Genomic DNA, 14,848 nt, shown 5'->3' with positions numbered 1-14,848 from the left:
AAAGAGTGACTTTGTTTAGATATTAAATTAAGTGAATGTAGAGAGTAATTATATTGTACAATTCAGCATGACTAGAAGAAAGAGAAAAAGAAAAGATTCGAGCAAGAAAGTCGTATTTAAAATCCGCATTCATTCAGGGGGATTTACCCGAACTTCCCCAGTCCTTTCTTTGCCAAGTCGCGATCCCCAGAAATGACGATATCGCGAGTTCTTGGCTGACCACATTCATGCATATCGGGGTGTTTTATTCGTCCATGTGGACTGTGGAGTGTTCGTTGTTGTTGATCGGCGCTTTTATTAAAGTCTGTCTAGTGTCTTTTGTTATGATCGTCTGGGGATGTGATATGTGTATTGTTTTTTGGATTGATCAGAAGGGATAATGTTTATGGTTTATCGTGGGTGGTTATGTGAATTGGGTTGTTTTTACAGAGTATTATGGATGGAGTTTAATGGGTATAGAAGATGGTCAAGAAGGGTAGAAATGATATAAATCTATTAACATGCGAACGGGATATCTAGAACATACAAATAATTATACAAGATTATATACCAGAAACATTATTAACTTCCTCCTTTTTAAACCTCCTCCTGGACGAGTAGATGCAGGCCTGAGCGAGAAGAAGGTTTATTCTAGTCCTTCTTTGCGCCCTTTGCGTAGGCAGGCTTGTCGTCGGCCTTTGCGACAGGCCAGCCGTTGTCGTACTCGAGGTAGGTCCATCCCAACTGTGCCTTGGTGAAGCCATAGCCCATGGTCTTGTTCAGGTAGTGGAAGTAGAGGACGTCCTTGTCGCCCTCGGTGCTGGCGCTCTCGATGACACCCAGACCACCAGGGGCGTAGGTGTTGCCGTGGTTGGACTGGTAGACGATAGTACCACCGCCCTTGAGAAGTTCCGTGCCGCTCTTGTCTACGAAGGGGCCGTTGATGTTCTTGGATCGTCCGACGCGGATGTTGTATCTAGGACAGTTAGATATGGTCATGTATGGGATTTTAGTAGAGGGAAGCTTACTCTTGGCCCTGCGCAGGGAAGCCCTTCTCAAAGTTGCAGCACTTGCCGTGGCTGAACCAGAGGTAGTAGTATCCGTCGTGGAATGTCATGTACGCGCCCTCCTCGGGCTTGGACTTTGCCTCGGGGACGAACGCAAGGTGAGAGGCGTCGGGGTTCTTGTAGTTCTTGACGGAGAGGAGGTCGTGCTCCAAGGGCAACGACCAGATGGTGGACCAGTAGCTACCGTAGAGCAGGTGAGGCTGGCCGGTCTTGTGGTCGATGATGAAGGCCGGGTCGATGGCGTTGGTCTCGGTGTAAGGAACGACCTCGGGCTGGTTCTGACCGGTCTGGACGAGGGCACCGTGGTCGGTCCAGGTACCTTCAATGCTGTCGGAGGAAGCAACACCGATGGCACTGTTACGGCTTCCACCCTGGCTGATGGCGTAGAAGCAGTAGAACTTCTTGGTGGGGTTGTAGTAGATGGTGGTGGGGGCCCAGGGACGAGACTTGTTCGCCTTGTTGATGACGCTGTCCTTGTCGAGGACGGCGCCGATGTCCTTCCAGGGACCGTTCATGTTGGTTGCTTTGTGGATGGGGACGTGGACGCCGCCCTTGAACATGTAGAAGAAGCCATTGTGCTCGACGATGTTGGGGTCGTGGGCAGAGACGCCCGCCCAGTTGGGCTCAGGGAAGGCAGTGGTTGGGTTGATGGCATTCGCAAAGTCCTCTTGAGATGGAACGTGCTTGTTATTCTCGTTGACAGGAGCCGCGATGGCAGAACTGGCGAGATACGAGACTGCCAGGGGCAGAAACCAAGAAGTGAACGAGACCATGATGGAGATGAAGAGGATTAAAGTTGAGATGGATGGGGAAGACAGATGAAACCGGGGAAAGGACTTACTTATAGATGATAAGACCCTTTCTGATGCAGAGGCACAGCAAGGATAGTGTGCAGAAGAGTTGGTGATGGGGCCAAAACAAACCCTGGGGCGCAGTCTGTATAGGCTAGTCGAGGTGTATCGCCCCCAAGGAATCCTTTGGTGGAGCTGCAGAGCAGATCTGAATTAATCGAATGCATCGAAAAGGAGTCTACATATCTGCATGAGTCTTATGATTAGAGAATATTATGATACTATTAATTATCATTCTGCCGACTGAGTCTATGCCACCTCATACAACCTGATACAACAACAGCAACAGCAACAATTAATAGAAGAATCGAGCAAATTAAAACAACCAACAGCCCAACGATAATTCCAACTCGATTCCAACAGGCGAATCATCCTTCAACGGCTGCCCCTTCGGAGATGTCCTTCATCCTGCAGCCCTGAAGGATTCATCAAGATTGCAATCCTGCAGGCGAGCCGTCTGTATAACTTCACCGACCGACAGCCGACAACCTCAGGCCCACCAACACAGCCGCTCAGGCCAGCAGCTTGTATGGCTGTCAAGTTTTAAATAATCTTCACTTTTATTTCGAATATGACTTGGCGATAATAATAAATAAATTGAGGCTCAGCAATGGCAAGATCTCGATCAGACTAGCCAACACGGTCGGGACAGGGTTATTCTTAGCATTCGGCCTGAACAACGGGATAAAACACGGGATCTGTGGAGAGAAGGACTGTCCAGCCAACACGAGTGAAGCCATGATCGGCTGAGAGAATTTGCATGTTTTGTTGGGTTGTTTTGGGGCTTTGGTTGGACGAGGCGGATTTGTTTTTCAAGGATCAGCGTGGCTTAGCCTGGCGATCGTCACTGATTGTGTTCTGACTTGGACGATAATTTGATTTATTCGAAAGATCATCATGCTCTTGTCCAGATGAACCGAGACGATAACTTTGACTGGATTTATCTAAGATTCATGGATTTCGAGTTTTATGTTCTGGATAGTGTAGTATTTCTGCAATTTCATTGCGTATACCGATGGATATGTTACGCTTTGCCCTTGATGTTTATCACTGTCCCAACGAAGACCACGAGGTATATTCAGATGGCACCGAAGTCCAGACAGAAAATCCTAAGCCTTTCCAGCAAAGTAGTGCCAGTAGGCACCAAACAACTTGGTTCCTTCAATGTAGTTTCTTCGGTCGATCTTCTCGTTAGGCCCATGAGGGCCATCATCCGACGCACCCACAGGGAGCAGCAGAAGACTCTTTTCCCCGAGAATCTTTTGGAGATACAATGCAACACCGATACTGTAAAGATCAGCAAACTGTCGTCTCACTTAATTTCCAGGAGAACTCACCTTCCACCCTCTCGAGTGTAGTCTGGATCAGTGTTGTAAACGGCCTTGGTGGCTTTGGCAGCCGCCGCGAAATTGGGGTCATCGGTTTTCGTCCACCAGTATGGAGTAGTTTCGGCTGAGGTTCCGATATTTGTGAGTTGGCATTTACTGCCCAGCTTTTGGAATTCCTCTTTGAGATATTTGATCACCGTCTCGTTGACAGTGTTACTATCCATTTTGGGCACGGTTCGGATGGAGAACGCGCCTGTCACCTTGTTCGGGATGGCGGTGCCTGGTTCGTCGCTGGAATCCGCACCGTTGATGCCGTGGATCGAGAGGGATGGATATCTCCATCGGTGCATCAGGATGTCGGTTGGCTCTTTGTAGAGTGGTATACTGGTGCTGCCAATTGCGTCGGTAAAATCTTTCAACGTGAAATTGATTTTGTCGTACAGGGCCTTCTCGTCTGCGGTGATTCGTTCGACCTGGTCGTTGATCCCGCGTATCAGAATGTTGCCCTTGTTATCGACTAATTTGGAGAAGAGACTGAAGAGGTCTGTCAGGGGCTCAGCAATCGCACCCCCGTAGATGCCGCTATGGAGCTGCTTGGGGGCGCCCTCGATGGTGACTCGGAAGTAGTTGATGCCTCGCAGGCCATATGTCAGACATGGGGTTCGGGTGGTGATCCAGTAATTGTCGGCAATAACGCCTCCATCCACGTTTTTGAACAGATCGTTGCCATGCTTTTCAAGAAACTCAGTGAATCCCTCGGACGAGCTTTCTTCCATGCCTTCAAAGCAAAAGATGAGATTGACAGGAACTTCAATCCCAGCCTCCTTGTGGGCTTGGATAGCATTGAGCCATGCCAGCACCGGGCCCTTGTCGTCCGTAGATCCCCGTCCATATAGCTTCTCCCCACTGGGGTCTTGGACTCTGGTCAGCTTAAAGGCCGGGTGTGTCCAGCCGGTCAGTTCAGGCTGGACATCATAGTGGCCGTAGATGAGAAGGGTTTTCTTGTCTGTAGAAATGCTCTTTCGCGGGGGATACCATGCAACCAGAATCGGGGGCAGATCGAGGTCGGGGTCTTCTGGATTCTTCTTCTGTTGCTTTCCCATGGAAAATGGCTGTACCTCCGCCCCAAGCTTTTTGCCCAGCTCGTCCTCCAGGAACTTTTCCATCTAGAAAGCATGTCAGTTTTTTTTTTTTTTTTTATCTTTCATACACGGCATATCTGTCCAGTCATTGAATACATACTTCTACTACATGTGGGCGGCTTTCAGCCTCACTCGAAACTGACTTGTGGGAGACGGCCGTGGCCAGTCCTAGAGTTGGAATGAGATATGAGTGGATTTCACACAAATAGAATGAATCACTTACTCTTGTCAATAAACTCGCCATCTGCTAGCTTATCGACTCTGACACGCACATATCAGTCAACACATTGCATTTCAATTAGCTTGGGCCACAAACTGATTATAAAACTTCTTCAAGTCTGCAGACATGATTGTTCAAGGTAAAGAGCTTGTCACTCAAATGATTGAATAGATAGCAGTGTAGAATCCTGGATTCGAAACCAACTCGAGGACCTTGAGAATTTGACGGCATATATATATGGCCGGGGGCTTATCCTTTTCCTGCGGCGTACAATCTCGAACTGGGTGCCTGGTTGCGATGCATTTGTTGGTCCTTTTCTTATGATATCAGGCCTCTCACTTGCAAATCATGATGTGTGTGAAATGAGGTGATGGTACAGTCAGCTTATGCATTCTAGATGCAGCTTCAGCACGTTGTTCTTGTTCAATCAGAGTCCAGAATGAGTGGTCGATCCATGTACTGCTCGCCACTGCTTGTCATTGATCATTAATGGCCAGCAGAATGAAGTCATTGCATCAATGTTGCTTTGTATACCCCTATCACTATAATATTTTTATTACATTGCAGATTTAACCTCTCAGCCCCCAGAGCTGACTTCATGTCACGAATATTGTGGGTCGTACTTTTGAATCAATACCTCATCGCCTGAGTGTAGGTTAGAGGAAACAAGGATGGGGAGACGTCAACACGGATGTGCCGGTCTTGTCCATGGAACATGCCCGATGTCAGAAATTAGATTGGCTGTCAAGTGTAGACGAAATCCACAGATTGGCTCAGCTGAGGTTGAGTTGTCATTCCGGATGCAATCTGCGCGCAGTTTACTTTTCCCCATGAAGATTAGGCCTTCAAATGGCCAGATCCAGGCTAGTGTTTCCCTTTATGGATGCATAATGATGATTCTTGATTTTTTACGGGAATTTACTGCTGTTTCGGTCATCGCATCCACGAATACCCTCATAGAACGCTGTGGAAGTCTCTCAGATCGACATGAGCATGGCAGCAGAGGAATCGAAGAGTCGATGAGTTTCAGCTCATTCAGCTCAAGCCACCATGGCGAACCGTCTCCACCGGCCTCATCGTGGTGCATTAGATCAACAGTTCACCTCCAACTGCCCCACCTTTCGACTTGTCATCTCGAAGGCCGACTGGGACAATGGAGTCAGCGTCACACCAGCAGACCTTGTCCACGTCCTTGTTAACCCCCATCGACCCTTATTTTTATTATAGAATATTCGAAAACAGACAGGATTTACTTGATTGCACGCATAACATCAATGATTCACCCTTATAAAGCAACATGATTGAACACTGAGTGAGCGGGGGACCGATTACGTAACCATGTGCGTCTCGTTTAACCGCGGGGTCGACCCGTTCGTCACTCTTCATCCACGGAGAACACGCAGATCACTCGATGCGCTGGGGATGTCGGTTTGAACAGTGAAGCTGAAATGACCAAGGCAACTTTGCATCCAGTGGTGAAGCGGATATGCATTATGCAACCCTTCAGCTCCATGACAGGCGCCCGAATCCAAGCTAACCATGGTTGCTTCAGGGTGTCACGTATCCCACCCGTTGAATGAGCTCTCAACTTGCTCCAACCCGCTCCGAATGCAGCTCAATACGGCTGTATATTGACGCCCCCTTTGTTTCTCCCTATTCTCTTCTCGATCCCATTCGTTGTTCCATTACGATTGCATTGAGCATGTTGGAGGCAGTGAGTAGGTGACATGGCCAAAAAGAGACATCAGGAAGCGGGGAACCTCATCCTTTGCATCAACATTGATTGGCCTTCTCCTCTCTTTCCTGATCTTCGCGTTCGTTTCATTGTCTAGGTCCAGTCGATCATTGTTTCCTGTTAGTGATGGAACAGGCTCCCAATGATCTTCGATGGTCAATCTCGACATTACAGCTGTTCGACCTGTTCGCCAACAGCGCCTCACCACTTTCTACCCCTCATACCTGATGTCAATCTTTCCTTCCTTGGCCAATTGTGCATGAATCAATTGTGAGGTGGCTTCGGGGGGCTGAAAGCACTCTGCAGCCTCCCCGCCCACCTGCATATGCAAGGTCTGCCTTAATGTGTCGCTGCGAAATGCACGTTGCATTCGCATCACAGCCAGCCAGCCACAATGGCAGTGGGAGACTTACCTGATGCATCTATTCCCGTCCATGCAGGGGAAAAAATGCCTCAATCCGCGGTCGCCATCAGCATCATGATCCAATGACTGTTACGGCCGTGGAGTCCATATGACCACTTCATCTATGGAGACAATGATCTAGACGGCGGATGACGATGGTGTGATCGAAATTGTTGCCTTGATTCTCGCCATCGTAACCTACACGAGATGCCATGCTCGGAGGATGAGAATGTAGTCTGGAAGAGATGATGCCATAGTTGTGACGTGACCACCGACCTGGAGACGCTATTGATAGTCAATATTGTCTATAAAAGCCTACTCTTCTCCAGGCTTGTTCTCTCATCCAGAATTCAAAAAGATTGCAGTCAATTCGAGTTCTTTCTGCGTGACATTCATACTCCTCTTTAATCAAGAAATCTTTCCATGGATTTGCCCATCATGAATGCGTCCAACAACGACGATTTCGAGAATCCAATTACCTACAAGCCTAAGCATGCCATTATTCAGGACCTGATTGATTTTATCAATCGGCGGACCCCGATTATCAATACCCCAAAGACGAAGGCTGAAAAGCTTCCAATCAAGACCGATAGATTATTTTTGTTCAACAAAGCCATTAAGCGCGCAATTCAGGATGGTGAGCAGGAAATGGGCGCGGAGAACATCACGAATTTGGATACATATCTCGAATTTGCCGACAAACTCATTGAGTGGACCCCTACCGTCACCTCCACGGGGGACGAAGTCCTGAGAAAGATCCTTGTGTTCTACTGGCCTTTCAATCAGCAGGAGCTCAGCGACCTTCAAACTCCAATCGCACCCACCTTTACCGATACCGATTTGAGGTGGCTTTCCTATTGGCTTGTTGCGTATGCGCGGCGATTGGGAGAGTACATGTCCCAGCCTGAGTCGGTTGGAAACATTTGGAGTTTCTACACCAGCGAGAAATATGGCCAAGGTCCTGGCGATGCAGACCGAGGCAGCGAAAAGTACGACCGCGGGCATCGCTATGAGCAGTGGAAAGTTCCCGATGGAGGTTGGAAATCATTCAATGACTGGTTTTCACGAGAATGGGCCGATATCAACAAGTCCCGCCCACTTGATGGAGAGGGTGATAACAAAGTCATTGTCCAGGGCGCTGATTCGGTATTTAACGGTCACTGGGACATTAACAATGGGATTGTTCATATCAATCCGGACGATACCAAATCTGCCGAAGTGTCTATCAAAATCAAGGGTATCGAATGGCCCATCAAAGACTTGGTCCGAACAAGCACTGAGGATACAAGGTATGACAACGGGAGCTTCACGCACGCTTTCCTCGGGCCGACCGATTACCATCGTCAGCATGCCCCTGTGGAGGGCTATGTGGTCGAAGCGAAGAACATCCAAGAACAAGTCTACCTTCAAGTCGCCCAATCCATAACCAAGGAGGGCAAAACAACCATCTCCCCCGAGCGTGATATTATTGTCAGTCCCCAAGAACTTCAGCGACGATTCGACAACACCGCGGAACTTGAGAAGAAAACCAATTCCGACAGTCAAGAGAATCTTCTCGCGCTCTACAGGGAGAACAATCACCTCGAACCAAACCAGTCTGAGCAGCCTAGTGCCAACGGTCCGAAACCCGACGTTGGTATAACTGCACCCGACCATGCTGGCTACCAGTGGTGTCAAACTCGTGGTCTCGTTGTGATTGACACTGACCTAGACAGCAAGGGCAATAAAAAGCCCGAGGGAGGCCATGGCCGCGTTGCAGTTTTGCCCATTGGAATGGCCCAGGTCTCTTCGGTCGTCCTCACTGTGAAAAAGGGAGATTACCTGCAGAAGGGACAAAACATTTCCTACTTCCAATTCGGCGGTTCTGATATCGTGACTGTCTTCGAGAAACGACCTACCTATAAGGCTGGTCTCGAAGCTGGCAAGACCAAGTTGCACATCAGAGAACACGTGGCCGATTGGAAGTAAACAGCAATAGGCAAAGATGATATGGGATTGGTTCTCTGAACGAAGCAACCTCTGGAGGTACTTGACAAGATCATGCTTTGTGCATAGTTTACCGTCCTACGGAACTACTCTTTGGCCCATTGCTTGAATGCAATGCTTCATACATTAGTCATGAAATGAATTGATCTTTCGACCACTATTCCCGATGTAGCTTTGTCATCTAATATATGAAGATTAATAGGCTGTAGGAGTCTGTATAGGAAGCCAGTATAAAGCAAGCACTAGGGAGGTAGTAAGTAGAATAGACTAATTTCAGTATAAAAGCGAATGCCAAGAAATGGAATTATATTTAAGGAAAAAAGTATAACCATCCACATCTTAAACAGCACTCTGTCCCTTTCTCGACTTGCGCCCCTTCTCAGACCAAGGGAAATGCAACACAGGGACAACAACGAAACTGTTGCTGCTATCTGCGATACCGCTGAATGCATTATACCACGCCAGGAACGCACCCAGAAGAGCAAAGAAACCACCGGATTTTGTCAATTTCGCGTTGGGAGTTTCCTGCTCGTCACGGAGGAAGTACCCGAGAGCGAGAAGGAGAATTGCCAAATCGACAAAGAAAAAGAGCGAAAAGAAGGCAAGCGTAGATTTCATGGTGCACATCAGCATCAGCGTGGTGAAGATGAACCAGCCCTGAACATGTTAATTCATCATAATTTTAATACGGGGATCTGGACGAACCATGAGATATAAAGCAAAAGAATCATAAAACATCGCAGGCGAGCCATTATCCGCTTTCTCAAGCCCAGCCATAATGTTGAATCCACCCGGTATGTAGATAATGGAAGTCCCAATCCAGAAACCGCCATAAGAAGACAAAACAGTCGCACCAAAGGTATTCCCAATGGCCATTTCCCTGCAACTCATTAGCATCCATTCAAAAACAGAATAATAGGTAAATAGGTATATCAGCATACCACATCCCAGCCAACAGCTGCACCAGCCCACCATACGCAAGCGCCACCCCAACCAACATATTCGGCTCCTTGACGCCCTTCACGTTCATCTCAATGCACCCCAGGACGAACGTCGTCAATGCGAACGCACACAAGCCTAGGGGCGCTGGGTTGCCGATTGTGCGCCCCTTGACGGGGCGGTAGAGACCCGGTTGGAACTCACCCCCAAAGGCAGGGAGACGGCTTTCGGCCGTGTTGACGTGTGCGAGGGGACCGTAGTGGCCATAGTCGATGTGGGAGGATTGGGTGGTGCGTTGGTGTTCGAGTTCGGGTGGGGAGGAGGTGTTGCTGGAGCTGATGTCGTCGATGTCGGGGGCTTTTTCGGGTTGAGACATGGTGATTGTAAGATGGAGGATTTCAGATAGAAAGGGGGAATAGCAAGAAGGAGGCTGTTGAGAATGATTGAGGAATACCACCAGGACGACAGCTTAATATAACCTCATCATCCATTCCCCCGGCATGTCCATCGGGAACCACCAGAGACCCAAAGCGGGGGATCGACGATACTATAATGTAATATAAAAGCAGAAGCGATCATAATGAAGCGTAAAAGGGCGTATTCGACCAGAGGCAACCACACAAGAAGTGGTCTGTAACAATGTACAAACGCAAAGTGCAGCCGCGATATTCGCTGCACGGTGGATCAGCATCCCCGCCATCTCCGCATTGGGCGACTTCCCCAGGGAAATGGTGGATCTGGGGAAAAGGAAGCTTGGGGCGACATGAGGTTATTGGAGGATATCTGAGATCATCTGGCGTGCTATTGGACGCCGTATCTGGGCATCTCTGGATAGTGCTGGAAGTTTAATGTTAAATTGTGGATAACGGCGGTTTTGGTCGGTAGTTGCGGTTCTTTACCAAATCAGAAATGGCCACTTTGGATGTCTTCATTCTTGAGATGCCGATCGAAAAGCCGGTTTTTGGGATTCGATGGTTGGCGGGGGATTCGTTGAGTTGATGACGTTTACATTAAGAGAGACGGGCTGTAACTGTCTTGGCTTCATCTTAGCGAAGGGAGAGACAATGCGATTTCAATTTATTAAGTAATGGATACAATAGTTGAAGTATTTCCTGTCTATAAAAAACGCCGGAAGAAATGCATGAATAGTGAGTGCAAGGGAAGTGATAGTCGCCACATCTGTCAGGCACCTCTCAATGCCAGATCTGGCAACAAAGCCCTGTATATCTCATCTCAATATCTGAACTCTCGGACAAAAGGCAAAGCAGCGAGATCAACCGAGACACCGGGTGGCCAAGACGACTGCATCCACTTCGGGATGGTGAAATTTTGCCGAGTACAGCCAAGTCTCTCAGGCAAATTATGCACAATTTGACTATGACCGTGATAGAAGTTAATTATTCATATTTATCTTGTGCTTGAATCGCAGACTCGGAGAGAAGTCAAGATGCCGATGCCATAGTCATTAGCAGTCATGACTGTCGTGAGATAGCAAGTCCAAAATCTAAACTCTTATATAAATATCATATAGCCGATATCAATCATATTAGTGCAATGCAAGATTCTTCATCTTATACCAATGAAATGCTTCGACCCCGCATATCGGCCTCACATTCCGACGCCGACCAGTATATCTATACACACCGGCCAAAACAACTTCTTCATTCCCGAAAGCGCATAGTTCCACCATGTTATTAAATAAATCAATCCCCAAGTCGATCCTCAACGGTCGCGTAATTCGATCCCTCTCATCCACAGCCAACCGAGGAATGGCGACTCAATATCTCAACATCCCTGTCCTCCCCGCAGACATCGCATTCGGGTTGATGGCTGATTTCCAAGCCGACACTCACCCAGACAAGGTATCCTTGATAGCAGGCGCATACCGAGATGAAAAAGGGAATCCGTGGGTATTGCCCAGCGTGAAAGAGGTACGTATACCAATCCACCATAACTACACACCGCACATGGTAACCTTGTTTTTTATACATATGATAGGCAAAACAACGCATCGCCCTCGACCCATCCTGGAGCCACGAATATCTTGGCATCGCCGGCTCAAAAACCCTAACCACCGTAGCGAAGACACTCATCTTCGGAACAGACTTGGCGGAAAAGGCAAATATCGCTAGCATCCAAGCCGTCTCGGGGACCAGCGCCAACCATCTCGGTGCTTTATTTCTGGCCAAGCATCTCAAGCCAAAGCGGGTTTTCATACCGGATCCGACATGGGTGAATCATCATACTATCTGGACTGAAGCGGCGCAAGATATTGAGCAGTTGACATATCCTTACTCGTACGTGCCGGGTTCGCGATCCGTTGATGTTGACAGGATTATCGCGAAGTTGGAGACGGAGGCGCATCCGAATGATGTTATCGTTCTACAGGCGTGCGCACATAACCCAACCGGTATCGATTTGAGTCAAGAAGAATGGGTGAAGATCGCAGACGTGGTACAGCGCAAACGGCTGTTTGTTCTCTTCGACAGTGCCTACCAAGGCTTTGCGACTGGCGATGTCGACGGAGATGCCTGGTCAGTTCGATATTTCACCAAGCGTTTCTTCGACAGCACCTCTGAGCATATCCCCGGTTTGTGCGTTGCGCAGTCGTTTTCGAAAAACTTTGGATTGTACGGTGAGCGAGTGGGCGCGTTGCATTTAGTCGTTCCTGGGGGTGTGTCTACGGATGGAGCACAGTCTCAGTTATCGCTTATGGCACGGGCGGAATACTCCAACCCGCCTCGATTCGGGGCACAAATAGTCGAAATGGTCTTGGGGTGTCCCGAGCTGAAGGCACAGTGGAATGAGGATTTGGTGACGATGAGCTCCCGGATCAAGAAAATGCGGACCGAACTGCGTCGGAAGCTCGATGAGTTGGGCGCCAGGGGGGACTGGTCGCATATCGAGGCGCAGATTGGCATGTTCAGTTATACTGGGCTGCGGAAGGATCAGGTCCAGCGCTTGCAGGATGATTATCATATTTATATGTTGCCTTCGGGGAGAGTTAGTATTTGCGGACTGAACGAGGGGAATATTGACTATGTGGCAAAAGGCATCGTGGAAGTTGTGAATAGCTGAACATGATGTATATATATGCAGATGATATCTATCTAATGATCTAGTTATCCTATTTACATTCGAATGCTATTATGTTCAAGCTTTAAATATGTTCATGTGTAAGGCGAATTCTCCGAACTCACTATAAAACTCACACCACAAATTAGGCGTTATTTGCACAAGAGAAGCTCTTACTCCCAGAGTCATCGTGAATTGCCTTCCCTGAGACATAGAGACCGAGGCCACACTAGGAAAAAATTAGCCAGATTAAGTATTAATTGTTTCGGAAGACGCACCAAGGTCAGACATAACCCGACAGTACCGATATTTACAAGTGTCAAAAAGATCTTTCGCTTGGAAGAGAAGTACACGCCTTTGTTCATAAAGAGCCAGAATATAGCACTCAAACCGTCTGTTTGGTAATTGTCAGCATATGCTCGTCCGAACGCAGATAAAATCAAGTACTTACACGTAAACCAACTGCCGAACAAAGCAGTCTAATGTTTTGGTTAGCATCAAAGCCTCGAGGAAAATGGTTGGGACAGAACGAACGATCAAACTCAGCAAGTTACTGAATACGGGAATTGCTTCGGCAATGATCCATGCAATTGTCCAAAGAACAAGGCCAATAGCCAACCATGAGCTGACGGCGACGAAGTCACGCTTGTGAATACGATCTGTACCCTTCCACAACCGTAGATAAATGTACTTGCATGAAACGTGGCCGTAGATGACACCGGCGATGAGAATCTATTGACACGGTTAACAAAGGGCACACGAAGGAAACGGACGACTGTCATACAGTGGGGAGAGCGACTCCATATGAGATTCTCTGCATAATAGGGCTAGAAGAGCCAAGTGCCGGGGATTTGACATCGACACCAGCGTAGCGGTAGATGACAACGGCCGCGATCAGATACAAGGCATTATCGGTAGCTTGCAAAAGGCAAAGGGCCTTGGGGAAATCGTTCGGGTCCTTCAACTCGGCGATGAAGCCAAAGTATGCGACATGACCAGCTGAGAGAAAATTAGAGGGTTAGCAAAACATTACCGGATTGATCCCGAAAAGGATGGCTCACCGAAAGCAAAGACAATGTTCATGACAGCCGAAAAGGCACTGATAAAATCAGGGCTGGTGGTAACGTCAACATGGCCTGACCCTGGCTTTTGGATTCCCAGACTGATCATGCAGGTCAATACGGCGGCAATAATGCTTATGAATGCTAAATGTGCGTTAGTTATAAAGCGACCTATATGTGAGAGCCCTGAAAAGTCTACTCACAGATAAGGGATAACCAGGATATCTTGGTCATGGTTCGAGGGATATTGCAGATGAAGGATGCGATTAATCCAACAACGCCGAAAACAATGGTGCACGTTCCGTGGTTTGTGACTGAGAGAAAGGTCAATAGACAGATAGAAAGAAGAAATTTGGCAACCAAGCTTACCTGAATTCATCGCAACCGTAAATGTGAGCAGATGGCTGCCCATGATGAACACCATAAACAGCAATTGACCGGCTCCGACAACCTCTCGTCCAATACTGCCTGCTATGATTTCACCAGCATCTGCCATGTTGACCACGTGTGGGTATCTCATTTTGAACTGCCCAATGACATATCCGGTATAAGTCGCTAAAATTCCGAGGCCAAGCAGTAAAATAATCGCACTACAAAGATGTTATCATGCTGCCAAGTCGAGTAATCTGTCGTTGGTTGGATGCATCACTTACGGGACGAGCCCAAGTGTGGCCACGGCGGCTGGAAGGGACAAAACACCGAGAGATACAGTTTCGGCAACCATGACTGGTAGGTTAGCTTGATATAGGATGAAGATATAGTCTCCTAGGTTTCACATACGCAAACCACATTGCCTGCCGCATAGTTACTTGTTAACAAGAGATCGCACACATGCAATCGGGCTTCAACTCACCACCACGTTAACACTTTGTATTTCACCTCGGCGAATTCCTCATTTCCAAATGCATCACCGGACGCATCATGATGTCCATCCTTCTCGAGATACTTTTCCTGGTCGTAGTCCAACGAGGGAGGTCGATTGTGTCCGAGTTGACCGACGGAGTCCTCGTGGAGGTCGAAAACGTTCGAATTTGCGACCATGAGGGGCAGTATGTACACAGC

The 14,848-nt window shown here is 48.1% G+C and overlaps 8 protein-coding genes across 8 annotated transcripts; 3 read left to right on the top strand and 5 right to left on the bottom strand.

Moving 5' to 3' along the window:
• Positions 1-630: 630 nt before the first annotated feature.
• Positions 631-1,819, bottom strand: ASPWEDRAFT_121698 (arabinan endo-1,5-alpha-L-arabinosidase; the record flags this gene model as incomplete). The annotated part of the gene is made up of 2 exons (XM_040829101.1): positions 631-955; positions 1,008-1,819. The coding sequence occupies 2 exons, from the start codon at positions 1,817-1,819 to the stop codon at positions 631-633; spliced, it is 1,137 nt and encodes a 378-aa protein (XP_040683522.1).
• Positions 1,820-2,133: 314 nt separating this feature from the next.
• Positions 2,134-2,860, bottom strand: ASPWEDRAFT_46610 (uncharacterized protein). Its single transcript, XM_040836800.1, has one exon. The coding sequence runs from the start codon at positions 2,635-2,637 to the stop codon at positions 2,458-2,460; it is 180 nt and encodes a 59-aa protein (XP_040683521.1). The 5' UTR covers positions 2,638-2,860; the 3' UTR covers positions 2,134-2,457.
• Positions 2,831-4,947, bottom strand: ASPWEDRAFT_165554 (uncharacterized protein). Its single transcript, XM_040829909.1, has 5 exons — positions 4,684-4,947; positions 4,591-4,628; positions 4,468-4,535; positions 3,235-4,391; positions 2,831-3,184 (listed from the first exon to the last, which is right to left on the bottom strand). The coding sequence occupies exons 1-5, from the start codon at positions 4,713-4,715 to the stop codon at positions 3,007-3,009; spliced, it is 1,473 nt and encodes a 490-aa protein (XP_040683520.1). The 5' UTR covers positions 4,716-4,947; the 3' UTR covers positions 2,831-3,006.
• Positions 4,948-4,986: 39 nt separating this feature from the next.
• ASPWEDRAFT_298568 (uncharacterized protein) lies at positions 4,987-5,997 on the top strand. The gene has a single exon (XM_040833333.1). The coding sequence runs from the start codon at positions 5,259-5,261 to the stop codon at positions 5,784-5,786; it is 528 nt and encodes a 175-aa protein (XP_040683519.1). The 5' UTR covers positions 4,987-5,258; the 3' UTR covers positions 5,787-5,997.
• Positions 5,998-7,163: 1,166 nt separating this feature from the next.
• On the top strand, positions 7,164-8,693 carry ASPWEDRAFT_55384 (phosphatidylserine decarboxylase; the record flags this gene model as incomplete). Its single annotated transcript, XM_040838202.1, has 1 exon — positions 7,164-8,693. The coding sequence occupies one exon, from the start codon at positions 7,164-7,166 to the stop codon at positions 8,691-8,693; it is 1,530 nt and encodes a 509-aa protein (XP_040683518.1).
• A 351-nt stretch (positions 8,694-9,044) lies between these two features.
• On the bottom strand, positions 9,045-10,052 carry ASPWEDRAFT_143818 (acetate uptake transporter family protein). The gene is made up of 3 exons (XM_040829450.1): positions 9,653-10,052; positions 9,417-9,591; positions 9,045-9,368 (listed from the first exon to the last, which is right to left on the bottom strand). Exons 1-3 carry the CDS (start codon positions 10,024-10,026, stop codon positions 9,051-9,053), a joined length of 867 nt encoding a protein of 288 aa, XP_040683517.1. The 5' UTR covers positions 10,027-10,052; the 3' UTR covers positions 9,045-9,050.
• Positions 10,053-11,419: 1,367 nt separating this feature from the next.
• ASPWEDRAFT_122425 (uncharacterized protein) lies at positions 11,420-12,728 on the top strand (the record flags this gene model as incomplete). Its single annotated transcript, XM_040829159.1, has 2 exons — positions 11,420-11,581; positions 11,649-12,728. 2 exons carry the CDS (start codon positions 11,420-11,422, stop codon positions 12,726-12,728), a joined length of 1,242 nt encoding a protein of 413 aa, XP_040683516.1.
• Positions 12,729-12,870: 142 nt separating this feature from the next.
• ASPWEDRAFT_79820 (uncharacterized protein) lies at positions 12,871-14,695 on the bottom strand (the record flags this gene model as incomplete). Its single annotated transcript, XM_040839557.1, has 11 exons — positions 12,871-12,954; positions 13,004-13,119; positions 13,177-13,204; positions 13,251-13,457; positions 13,510-13,724; positions 13,787-13,930; positions 13,990-14,100; positions 14,156-14,376; positions 14,440-14,512; positions 14,567-14,580; positions 14,640-14,695. Coding segments are annotated over 11 exons (1,269 nt in total), but the record flags the coding sequence as incomplete, so codon positions are not given.
• Positions 14,696-14,848: the final 153 nt, after the last annotated feature.

This window comes from Aspergillus wentii (genome assembly GCF_001890725.1).
Source record: "Aspergillus wentii DTO 134E9 unplaced genomic scaffold ASPWEscaffold_10, whole genome shotgun sequence".
Taxonomy (NCBI): Eukaryota; Fungi; Ascomycota; class Eurotiomycetes; order Eurotiales; family Aspergillaceae; genus Aspergillus; species Aspergillus wentii.
This window is presented reverse-complemented; position numbering and strand designations above follow the sequence as displayed.